The sequence below is a fragment of the Phoca vitulina genome, unplaced genomic scaffold (assembly GCF_004348235.1).
Source record: "Phoca vitulina isolate PV1807 unplaced genomic scaffold, GSC_HSeal_1.0 scaffold4, whole genome shotgun sequence".
NCBI classification, from domain to species: Eukaryota; Metazoa; Chordata; class Mammalia; order Carnivora; family Phocidae; genus Phoca; species Phoca vitulina.
Window position 1 is genome coordinate 78111581 of NW_022589707.1, and position 11952 is coordinate 78123532.

At 39.5% G+C, this 11952-nt stretch overlaps 1 protein-coding gene across 1 annotated transcript in view; it reads right to left on the reverse strand.

The window, feature by feature from the left end:
• Nucleotides 1–4202: 4202 nt before the first annotated feature.
• SLC26A5 (solute carrier family 26 member 5) overlaps nt 4203–11952 on the reverse strand; it is a 50207-nt gene continuing 42457 nt past the window's right edge. Inside the window, exons 13-19 of the mRNA XM_032401286.1 lie at nt 11694–11800; nt 10529–10598; nt 8806–8898; nt 8025–8132; nt 6949–7149; nt 6082–6136; nt 4203–4387 (exon numbers count right to left, since the gene is read on the reverse strand). Of these exons, the coding sequence (XP_032257177.1) occupies nt 4203–4387; nt 6082–6136; nt 6949–7149; nt 8025–8132; nt 8806–8898; nt 10529–10598; nt 11694–11800 (819 nt within the window). The remainder of the gene's footprint in view (nt 4388–6081; nt 6137–6948; nt 7150–8024; nt 8133–8805; nt 8899–10528; nt 10599–11693; nt 11801–11952) is intronic.

The following is an 11952-nucleotide window of genomic DNA, read 5'->3' on the forward strand; positions in this document are numbered from 1 at the left end:
ACAAAAAAAACATACTCCATCTACCCATGAGGCAGAAATCAACCACTGTTATATTGTGTAGGATTTTAGAAAGACAAAGGACTTCTCTATGTGGGACCCTTCCTGAAGACAGGGCTTTCCCATATTGCCTTAAAATAAGACTAGCCAAGTCCCGGTATCTATCATTGTGGATTATGCCCATTTTGACAGGGGCATTAAGACTGAATTTGAACCAGTGCTGAGAAACATAGGAAGCATATATTAGTAGCTATTAAGGTCCAGAAAGAAGAACATAGAGACATACTTAAAGTAAAAAAGGTCAGGAAATTTTCCACTATATTAAATAAAGTAAAACATTCCAACATAATTACATATAGATAAAACATTTTGAAATGTACTCTTACTTTTTCAGAGGCATGCTAAAACAAAAACAGATTTCCCTTCAGTAAGACTTAAGCATTTTTTATGTACATGGTTAACAGAAAAGTTAAATACAGATCTGTTAGATACAGATAAATACTATTTTTGTACACTACTTTCAATCTACCAACAACTAGGACGTGGATATCTACTATGTGTAAAGCACTTGTGGAAGAGGGGTGCTAAAGTAGATGCAATGAAGTATTTTATAACATTGTTTAAAATCCTTAAGTTCTGCTTTAGTGGCTGAAATGGTGCAGGCCCTTTTACAAACGTTTCCACTAAAGCTGAGCTTCTACAGCTAAGTGCTCTTTAAGAAGGCAGGCTGTATCAGGATGCAGATGTATCTGATCTTGTATGTGGTGATTGCAAACGAGGTAACTGGATGCGAATCTGATTGCACTCTAGATCTACATTAAGTACTGATTAGAAAGGTGGGGTCTACTTTGAATTAAATTAGTAAAGTCACTGAGAAGCCCAATAGTTAAAGCAAACAAACCATAGGGTTTGGATGGAGTAGACCCATGCTAACGTAGTTCTTTCCTAGGATCTGACCACTTTTCTCCTGGCAGTGTTTTCTTCATGAAAACTAAAACAAGAAGTCAATAGGAAAACATACTTTAAAAACTGACAATTAGGGGCACCTGGGTGGCTCGGTTAAGCATCTGTCTGCTTTGGCTCAGGTCATGATCCTGGGGTCCTGGGATTGAGCCCCGCACGGGGCTCCCTGCTGAAGGCAGGAACCTACTTCTCTTTTTCCCTCTGCTCTTCCCCCCAGCTTGTGCTCTCACTCTCTCTCTCAAATAAATAAAATCTTTTTTTAAAAAACCTGATTATTAGGAAATCTCAGCAGAGGAGGCTTTAGGCATACTTGTGCTTTGATTTGGAATAAAGTGGTAGTTGGAACTACAAGAGTAAGACCTTTTGATGACAAAATGGCTTAAAGTTCTCCCTCACTCCTTTTGAACAACTATAAAGTGCTTGAAATAGGCATTTTACTCACTCAGAGGCTTAACTCTGGGTTTGATGAAGAATTAACTGATAACTCTTATGGACTTCCAAGGAAGATACTAAATTATACCTAGGAGTTACCTTTCTTAAATACATGGCCTTTAAGGTTACTTTACTATTAGCAACAATAAAACTTCTGGTCACAGTCGTGACAATCTGAACACCAAAAAGAATAATTATAATGGACTGAAGAACATTAAAACTATAAAAATTCACGAGCCTATAATTACACGAAAAAAAGAGAGAGATAAAAGAACCTAATTTGTCATCATCTGTTAAACCAACTCCTTACTTTGAAGTTGATAATTAAATTGAAAAAACATTTAACCTACCTTTCCAGTAAGAGATGTATTTAAGGATGACAAAATAGCTCAAGTGGAGGAGGGGTAGTTGTAGTTTACAAAGAAACATCAACTAATAAATGCTGAAGAAATGAGAGAAATGGAAAAAAATCACAAATCTTAATAAAATTATTGACTTAGGCAAGGATGTTAAAACCCCTGGGTGAATGGCTAATGGGAAACTGGGCATTCATTCAATGCCAAAGGCATACCATATAGGTAACTCACTAGTCACAAAGGAGAAAACATAAGTGGGGGATTAGGCTGTCCTGTTAGTCCAGTGATCCACCTTAGCATCATTCGTTAATGGTAGGGCAACTAAATATTTGTTTTCTGATGTGATGAGATTTGAAGCATGTGTCTCATCTATGATATATTCTAGCAAAAAAAAATGTTCTTTTTCAATCCATGAAACTTTTAGATAGAACTTCTAGATTACAGGCAGTTCAGGAAATAAAGGGACAAGAGAAATAACACCTTGAAAAAACAAAATGGGATTCTACAGGACAACTGCCCCAGTCCCTTTAAATAGTTACTCAGTGTCATAAAAGCGACTGGGCTGGATTAAGATGGACTTAAGGGACTTGAAGAGACATGACCAGTTGTAGCGTTAGGTCACAGAATGGCTACTAGTTTGGACAGACCAACTACAAATTTGAGGACGATGGGAAATTTGAAGTAGGTCTGAGGTGAAAGTATTCTGGAATGAGAAAGCAAGGATTATTGACTGAAAACAATGGATTACAGGACACTATGTTGAATATGATCTTCCTTTGATTAAAAGATGAAAATACATATGAACAGAAAAAGATGTGGAAGGAAGTGCATTAAAGTGTTAGTGATAATCTTTGAGTGGTAGCAAAATAATGTTTCTTTTCTTCTGTTTCTTCTAATTTTTTGATTGTTCTTTAATAATAAAAGGTTATTTTAAGAGAACTTCTGGAAAATTGTGGGTTTGCTCCTTCTGTTAGATAACTCTGGTTACAAAAATCCTGTAAATCAAGTACAAGAACGAGGAGCCACTACCCACCTGGGGACAGCATATCTGATTTGTAGGGAAAGTACTTAAAGGAAATAACTTCTTAAATGCTCAGCTTATAAAGGTAATACTAAAAAGTAACAGAAATGTCACTGCACAAAAAATGAACTATTGGGACTTCATCAAGATAAAAAGCTTCTGCACAGCAAAGGAAATAGTCAACAAAACTAAAAGGCAACCTACAGAATGGGAGAAGATATTTGCAAATGACATATCAGATAAAGGGTTGGTATCTAAGATCGATCAAGAACTTACCAAACTCAACACCCAAAAAACAAATAATCCAGTCAAGAAATGGGCAGAAGACATGAACAGACACTTCTCCAAAGAAGACATACAAATGGCTAACAGACACATGAAAAAATGCTCCACATCACTTGTCATCAGGGAAATACAAATCAAAACCACAATGAGATACCACCTCACACCAGTCAGAATGGCTAAAATGAACAAGACAGGAGACAACAAATGTTGGCGAGGATGTAGAGAAAGGGGAACCCTCTTACACTGTTGGTGGGAATGCAAGCTGGTACAGCCACTCTGGAAAACAGTATGGAGGTTCTTCAAAATGTTAAAAATAGAGCTACCTTATGACCCGGGAATTGCACTACTGGGTATTTATCCCAAAGACACAGATGTAGTGAAAAGAAAGGGCACATGCACCCCAATGTTCATAGCAGCGATGTCCACAATAGCTGAAGGAGCTGAGATGCCCTTCAACAGATGAATGGATAAAGAAGATGTGGTTCATATATACAGTGGAATATTACTCAGCCATCAGAAAGGATGAATACCCACTATTTACATCGACATGGATGGGACTGGAGGGTATTATGCTAAGTGAAATAAGTCAAGCAGAGAAAGATAATTATCATATGGTTGCACTCATATGTGGAACATAAGAAATAGCACGGAGGACCACAGGGGAAGGGAGGGAAAACTAAATGGGAAGAAATCAGAGAGGGAGACAAACCACGACAGACTCTTAACTCTGGGGAAACAAGCTGAGGGTTGCAGAAGGTGAGGGGGGTGGGGGGATGGGGTAACTGGGTGATGGGCATTAAGGAGGGCACGTAATGTGATGAGCACTGTGTGTAATACACAATTAATGAATCATTGAACACTACATCAAAAACGAATGATGTACTATATGTTGGCTAATTGAATTTAAATTTAAAAAAATGTCACTGCACAAGAAATGCAGGCAAGAGGACGACAGTCTTTGAAATATTCAATAAAAAAAAACAATACAAGTAAGATACATCTTGCTATGTGTCATTCACTCTCCAAATCAAGCCTTGACTACTAGTATTGACCCTTAGGGAAAAAAAATCTAGTGTCTAGTACTTAAACTGCGTAACAGTGAGTGATTTCACGAGAGGCGCATACCCCATCCCGGCTGAGTTCTTCATCTATGCTTCTGGAGTGGCGTTGGGCTCTGAGTCCTCCTGGGGAGGGAGGGCCGAGGCGTCTTGCCCAGCAAGCACTTCCCGAAGCTGGCTGCCTAACACTGCGTCGTGAATGCTGTGGAACAGCAGCTCCTTCCAGGCAGGGTTTTCAAAAAATCGATTTTGAGTGAGGTCATTTACAACTTGTGCTACAAAAGAAGAAAGGAAAATCAGTCCACACTCTGGGTATCAGTCTTGAACGTTAAAAAAATTAGCACTCTTATATAGCTTAAATATTATAATGACAGAGTAAAAAGTGTCACTCCAATCCCGTTCCCACGATGTCACACCCCAGTAGTAGCAGGAAATTATTTTCTGTTTTTTTTTTTAATTTCAATTTTTAAATTCAAGTTTTTGTTTAAATTCTAGGTCACATATATGGTAAAACTGGTTTCAGGAGTAGAATGTAGTGATTCATCACTTACATATAACACCCAGTGCTCATCCCAACAAATGCCCTCCTTAATGCCCATCACCCAATTACCCCATCCCCCCCATTAAGAGTCTCTTATGGTTTGCCTTTCTCGTTTTCTCTTTTTTATTTTTCCTTCTCTTCCCCTATGTTTTATTTCTTAAATTCCACATGAAATCATGTGGTATTTGTCTTTCTCTGACTTACTTCACTTGGCATAATACTCTCTAGTTCCATCCACATTGTTGCAGATGGCAAGTTTTCATTCTTTTTGATGGCTGAGTAGTATTCCAGTGAGTGTGTGAGTGTGTGAGTGTAGTATATATCAGTATATCTCTCTCACACACACACATACACACATCACATTTTCTTTATCCAGGAAATTATTTTCTTGCATATTCTTTCAGTATTTCTTTAGGGAAATATAAGTAAATACAAATACATATTCTTATTTTTCCCTTTTTTCTTACCCAAAAGTATCTCTTTAGCATGGTATATATATATATACATATATACATATATATATATATACATGTATATATATATATGTGTGTGTGTGTATATATATATATATATATATATATATATATATCTGTATTACTCTGGATTTTGTTTGTACTTAATTTTTTTTTTTTTACCACTACATGATATTCTATTGTGTGGATGTACCCAATTTATTTAACTGGTTCCTTTTCTTTGACATTTTTTCCAGTCTTTTGTTTTATAGACAGTAACTAGTTTCTGCAACTGCTTATAGATGGTTAACCACGTACGCGTGTCATTTTGAGTATGTGCAGCACGTTTCTGGACTTGCTGGGTTAAAGGGTAAAGTGCATTTGTAACTGGGAACGATCACGCCGCTCTGCCCTCCACTGAGGCTGTTCCATTTTGCACTCCCACCAGCAATGTCGGAGAGTCCCTGTGCTCCCACAGTGTGCCTATGGAGCATGCTGTCAGACATTTCTCCTTTTCGCCATCCTGGCAGGTGAAAAGCGATGCCTTTATGTAGATTTCATTTTCAGGCACTGTTTCAACCAAAATTTATTATAAAGCAAAAATAGCAGGTGTTGTCATGGAAAAACCTAAATGATTGTATAGAACTATGTTTAGGGCTGCCATTAAATAATTACTAAAAAATGTACCAGCTCAGAACAATGGTTTATAAGCTCCTTCCCTCCAAGTCCAGGTCAGGAGGCCTGCCAAAATAGCCCAGGGACAGGGGTGCCTGTGAGTGACTAATTTCAAAGCTAGCTTCAGAGTGATTTTCAGAAGAATAATTTTCATTTTTTCCCTTCCCTCCCTGAATAATTTTCCTTTCTGCCAGAAACTAAAATTAAGGGAAAATATTTCCAAACTTTTAAAAAGTTATTAAAAAAGAGAGAAACGAAACCAAAATGTTAAAACTTCTCCCCATTCTAGAAGTGTACTCACCGCTGCATCCTGCTAAATACACATAAATACCGACATCTCCATATTCTTTTACAATCTGTAATAATGTTGAAATAAAGTTTAGTTTCTCTCGACTCTGGGCCCAAGGCAAGTCTCTTTCTACCAGTATATATTTAGTGACACAAGAGGCTAGTGCATTCACCTGAGCTACTTCTCTTCAATAATTATGTATTTTGAGCTAATCGCTTAAAACTAATTTGTATTTCTCTTAATTTTTAATAATTTTTTTAAAGATTTTATTTATTTGAGAGAGAGAATGAGAGAGGGAGAGAGCACATGAGAGGGGGGAGGGTCAGAGGGAGAAGCAGACTCCCTGCTGAGCAGGGAGCCTGATGCAGGACTCAATCCTGGGACTCCAGGATCATGACCTGAGCCGAAGGCAGTCACTTAACCAACTGAGCCACCCAGGCGCCCTCTCTTAATTTTTATATGGACAGTGATAATGAGGCCATCAAAGAATTCTTGTTGAATTTTGGGTTATGGTACTGATTGGTAAAAGAATCTTCTCCTTGTAGAGCTATACCCTGAAATATTCACAAAGAGGCAATGGCTGGGATGTGCTTCCGGGTCAGAGAAGGGGACGGCGGGAAGGGGGGCGGTGGATGACACAGGACTGCCCACAGGCTGATGAGCTGTTGCAGTGGGGCGGTGCTTACACGGGGATTCATTACACTGTGCTCTTTACTCTGGTACGGTTTTGAAATTTTCCACAATCAAAAGTTGAAAAAAAAAAACAAAACCCACCAAAAACAAAGAAGAATTTTAAGAGTTGAAAAGGGGACCCTAGTTCAACTCTCTGATTTTACTGATGGCACAGATCTACGAAACGACTCATAAGATGATGCTTACCCCAGCCAGGGTTTTCACGCCAACAGAGTCAATAAAGTTGACTTGGGTAAAATCCAGAATGACGGTGTGGATGTTATCCCCCGGGGGCATAAATCTTTGCAGTTCCTCAGGGAATGTGCTCTTGATGACTATCGGGGGATATTTTACTTCATCATCCTCTTCTTCAGGCTTCGTGGCATCTTCTCCATCTACTTCTGCATCCTGTCAATGGGTAAACCAAACCAGAAGCCTATGAACAGCACACATGTTGGTTCTGAGAAAGATTTTTTTTTTCTTAAAGATTTTATTTATTTATTTGAGAGAGAGTGAGAGAGAGAGCATGAGCAGGGGGAGGGTCAGAGGGAGAAGAAGGCTCCCCGCTGAGCAGGGAGCCCAACACAGGGCTCAATCCCAGGATCCCGGCATCATGACTTGAGCGGAAGGCAGATGCTTAACCCACTGAGCCACCCAGGCACCCCTGAGAAAGATTTATAAGGGAAAATTAGTTCCCATACTCTCAAACTACTGTCTCCACCAGACCTCTTCTAAAATATCTGCCATATCCCCGCCTTGTAATGTGACAGAAAAAGGATGTGTACATAATATTCAGTTTTAGCTCAGTTTCTTTTCTTCGTCTTGTTTTTGTCTAATAAAATCCACTCTCCTTAGTCATCATATCCAATTTCTCCTCACTTCTAAAACAGTTCTGTTAACTTCAGCACGGCCACAAATTACCATAAGCTTGAACAGCAAAATCCAGCCTGAGGTTTTTTTGTTTTGTTTTGTTTTTTACTATCAGCTGAATGAATCTATGACAAAGTACCCATGGTACATGGTACAATTTATTAAGGTACTACTGTGTGATCTTTATTTTTTTTTAAACAATGTTTTCTGGGGCTCATATCCCTAATTTTTTCAGAAGCATTCTCATAACTGACCTTATCATGTATCTTTAATATATAAAGGATACTTCGACTGTTTCTAAGCTTTCCTATTTTAGCGGCTTCCTGCTGTGTTAAGACTTCAATCATGAATGAAGGTGGGGGGCGGTGCAGATCAAGTAGAGAAGGGACAGCTACAGTGAAGAGACCACTCACCGCTTTGACAACGGTTGCATTGGCCACATTTGCATTTCCAACTTCCTTAGCATACTTCTTCATGGCCTTTCTTCTTGCTCCCATTATGAGTGCTGGGTTCACTCCAGTCTTTACAGAAGAGCAATACACGCAAAATCACTCCTTGGCACCCAGAAACCCACCCAATTGCAATAAATCTTCAAATCTCCCCCACTGGACTGTTTTCAATGCCAAGTTATCACCCCACCTCTTACTCTACCTTTCCCTCAGGCACCCTGAGCTGAGTTACTCCCTCATTAAAGGACCATGAGTAACTCTCCTTATTCTTATGTGCATTCAGCAGGATGCAGCAGTGAATACACTAAAGTATCAAAGAGAATTTTTAAAGGAGTATTTTTCAAATGTACTCTCAGATTCTTATATTTAAGAGACTCTGTGGGTTGACTGGCAGGTTTTCTTATAAACTGGGTGGTGTGGGGTCCAGTTTTAATCACGACCAAAGCAACCCACATGATCCGAAGAGTGAGACACCTCAAATTATTTTTTCACTCTTTTTCTTAAAAATTTTTTGAAAAGGTAATATGTGCACGTGATAAAAGAGAATGACTAGTGGTGTTAGTGGTGTTGGTTGCACAACAACGTGAATGTACTTCATTCCATCTGCTGAATGGTAAATTTTATGTAATTTACCAAGGGGGAGAGAATGAAATAGTATAAAAGGTGTATCAAGACATTTAAGTGTCCCTCACATTCCTGTCAATCCACAGGTCCCCTCAAAAATCATCAATTTCTTGTGACTCACCTTTCTTTTCAAAGCACTGCTGTACAAGTCGCTATTTGCATAATAAATTGGGGCATTTATTTGGAATATTTTTATTCCAGGAATTTCTTTCACCTGAAAAATAAAATGTTCGTGAATTTAACACATGGAAATATTTCAGAGTCGAAACTGCACCCGCCTCCCTCCTCAAACCTGAAAATCAATGCATAAGTCACTAAAGGCCCTCTTATGGTGTTTAGATAAAATTCTGTCACTCTAGCCTACCTACGGGTGCCCTGGAGGAAGGAGGTCTGAGAAGAAAGCATTTAATATGCACATCTTCACATTTCTTTTAAAAGTCTTTGTTTCACAGTCACCATAAAACACAAAGAAGGAACCGAAAACTTACAAACAGATAAGAAAACGGATAGGGAGGGGAGGCTGCCCCTCAGACCATGAAGAACAGGCAGATGGAGTGAAGAGAAGTTATGTTGGTTGGTTCCTGGAATGCAGGCAGGAGCTGAAACAGACCCAAGTTCCACAGAGTGAATGTGTTACCCAGAAGCCTCAAGGAACTTTAGAATGCAGTTTGGAAGTAACAAATCCAGCACATAATTCTTTTTTTTTTTTTTTTTTTTTTTTTTAAAGATTTTATTTATTTATCTGACAGAGAGAGAGAGAGAACAAGTAGGCAGAGAGACAGGCAGAGGGAGAGGGAGAAGCAGACTCCCCGCCGAGCAGGGAGCCCGATGTGGGACTCGATCCAGGGACTCCAGGATCATGACCTGAGCCGAAGGCAGCCGCTTAACCGACTGAGCCACCCAGGCGCCCCCAGCACATAATTCTTTAGAAGGAGGAAAAATGAACAATCCTAATACCAGTCTCATTTCCCAGTACTTACAGTAAATCTGAGAATTTCTTCCCAAACATAAAGCAAATCAAAGAGACTAAGCTAATTTTTTTTTTTTTTTTTTGAGAAAAATTCTTGTGTGTGTGTGTGTGTGTTCCAATAAAACTTTATTTAGGGGGGCACCCAGGTGGCTCAGTCAGTTAAGTGTCTGACTCCTTTTTTTTTTTTAATTAACATATAATGTATTATTTGTTTCAGGGGTACAGGTCTGTGATTCATCAGTCTTACAAGACGAAGCTAATTTTAAAAGGTTTTGTACAAGTCTTCCAGATGCCCCCTCAGGATATTCAAAATCAAAGGAATTTGAAGGCATAAGATCACGCACGTATAAACCATCCTCTCAGTTTCAGTATTTGGTAAATATATACTTTAATTCCAGGAATATCTATTTATCCCTATTGAAGAAAGAGGAAAAATAAATATTAGGAGGTTGAGTGATTAATGTAGAGTATAAACTCTAAAACTGAATCCAGTTAATTCCAGTTCAGGCTTTTCATTCTGACTGCAACACCTCCCTCCTGTTCAGCCCCACTTTTTGTCCTGTGTAAAACATTTAGTCAGCCGATCCCATGATATGCTTACAACCATTTATTATTTATTTATTTTTAAAAGATTTTATCTGATAGAGACACAGCAAGAGAGGGAACACAAGCAGGGGGAGGGGGAGAGGGAGAAACAGGCTTCCCGCCGAGCAGGGAGCCCGATGCGCGGCTCGATCCCAGGACCCTGGGACCATGACCTGAGCTGAAGGCAGACGCTTAATGACTGAGCCACCCAGGTGCCCCTATTTTTTTATTTTTTAAAAGATTTTATTTATTTGGCTTACCACCATTTAAAATGAGAAAAAAGTCCTACCTCTTCGTATGCGTCTGTATCGATATACACATCTGTGTCGGGAAGCTGCCCAAGGACTTTGTAGCTGGGACTAAAGACAGAGGGACAGGGTGTTAAAATACCATTGTTTTGAGGCCCAGTATGTGATTTAAACAGGAGGTTTTGCGTGTTTACATGTCACGTATGGACTTGCTAGTGAACTCAGGAATACGTGATCCTTATATGGAACATTTGCAGAGGGCTTCACATGGATCACATTCCCAGGGCCAGTCCTGGCACGTGCCCACACCCTGTCCCAAACATACACGACACACACATCCACATACTCTTCATGCATGCACACATGCACACACACACACACACACCTCTCTCTCACACACATGCACACCACACAATCTAGTCAGGACAAAAGACTCAGGCATTTAAAAAAAGGGGCAAAAGTGAATGTTGCGGAGTTCCAGCCATGCCAAGGAATGTGTAACTCAAATTCTCATCCACTCAATAGAACTGTCTTCCTACTCTTATTCAAAAGCAGGGGAGGAGATTTTCTTTTGGTTTCTAATAAGAGGCTCTGACTCCTGGGGGTGGTAGTCAACTGAAGGTGTGGGAAGAAAACAAAAAAAAATCTTATTAGCGTAGAAGTTTTCTTAAGTTTGGTTTGAATCGATTTTAAACATTATTTTTGGAGAGCCTGCCTCTTTTTATAGGACAGTCTGGCTCAAACTGAATCCTGTAATGACAGATACTAGTGCTTGAGCACCTCATATTACCTTATTATATCCTACACACGAGGCTTCTTTATGCTGTTGTGTGGATGAGAAATTGAGGCCTCGTGGAGTGAGCTGTTCAATGTCAGAGGGATCGGCAAAGCCAGAATACGGCTCAAGGTCTTTGATTTGACATTCCGTGGACTTGCTACAATGCCCTGGTGCTTCCTAGCAGGTATGCACCAGTGCTTTGTGAATTAGAATATATGATATGAACGTTAGCTGTTTTTCTGGGTGGATTCCCTCAACAAGCTTTCAGCGAATACACACTATATGCCCGGTATTGGACTCCGGGAATATCGCCTTCCCAATCAAGGTGCTCACAATCTAGTGGTGCCTGTCGACAAATACAATATATTTAAAGTCAACACTGCAATTTCAGGCAGGACAATCACACCCATCCCAATCGGTACCCTCACCTCTGTGTTCTGTAAATCACAGTTAGCAGAGCGATGATCACAGCTGTAATCAAACCATAGTCCAATCCCAGGAACAGGGAGGAAACAAAAGTGGTAAGCCAGATGGTCTACAAGACAGACAGAAAGCTTTATGTAGAATCATGCTAGAAATTTTCCTAAGAGTCTGTCTGACACACACACGCACACACACACACACACACACACACACACACACAGTACCTAACCTTGCCTGACTAGATACTACACATAACAAATGACT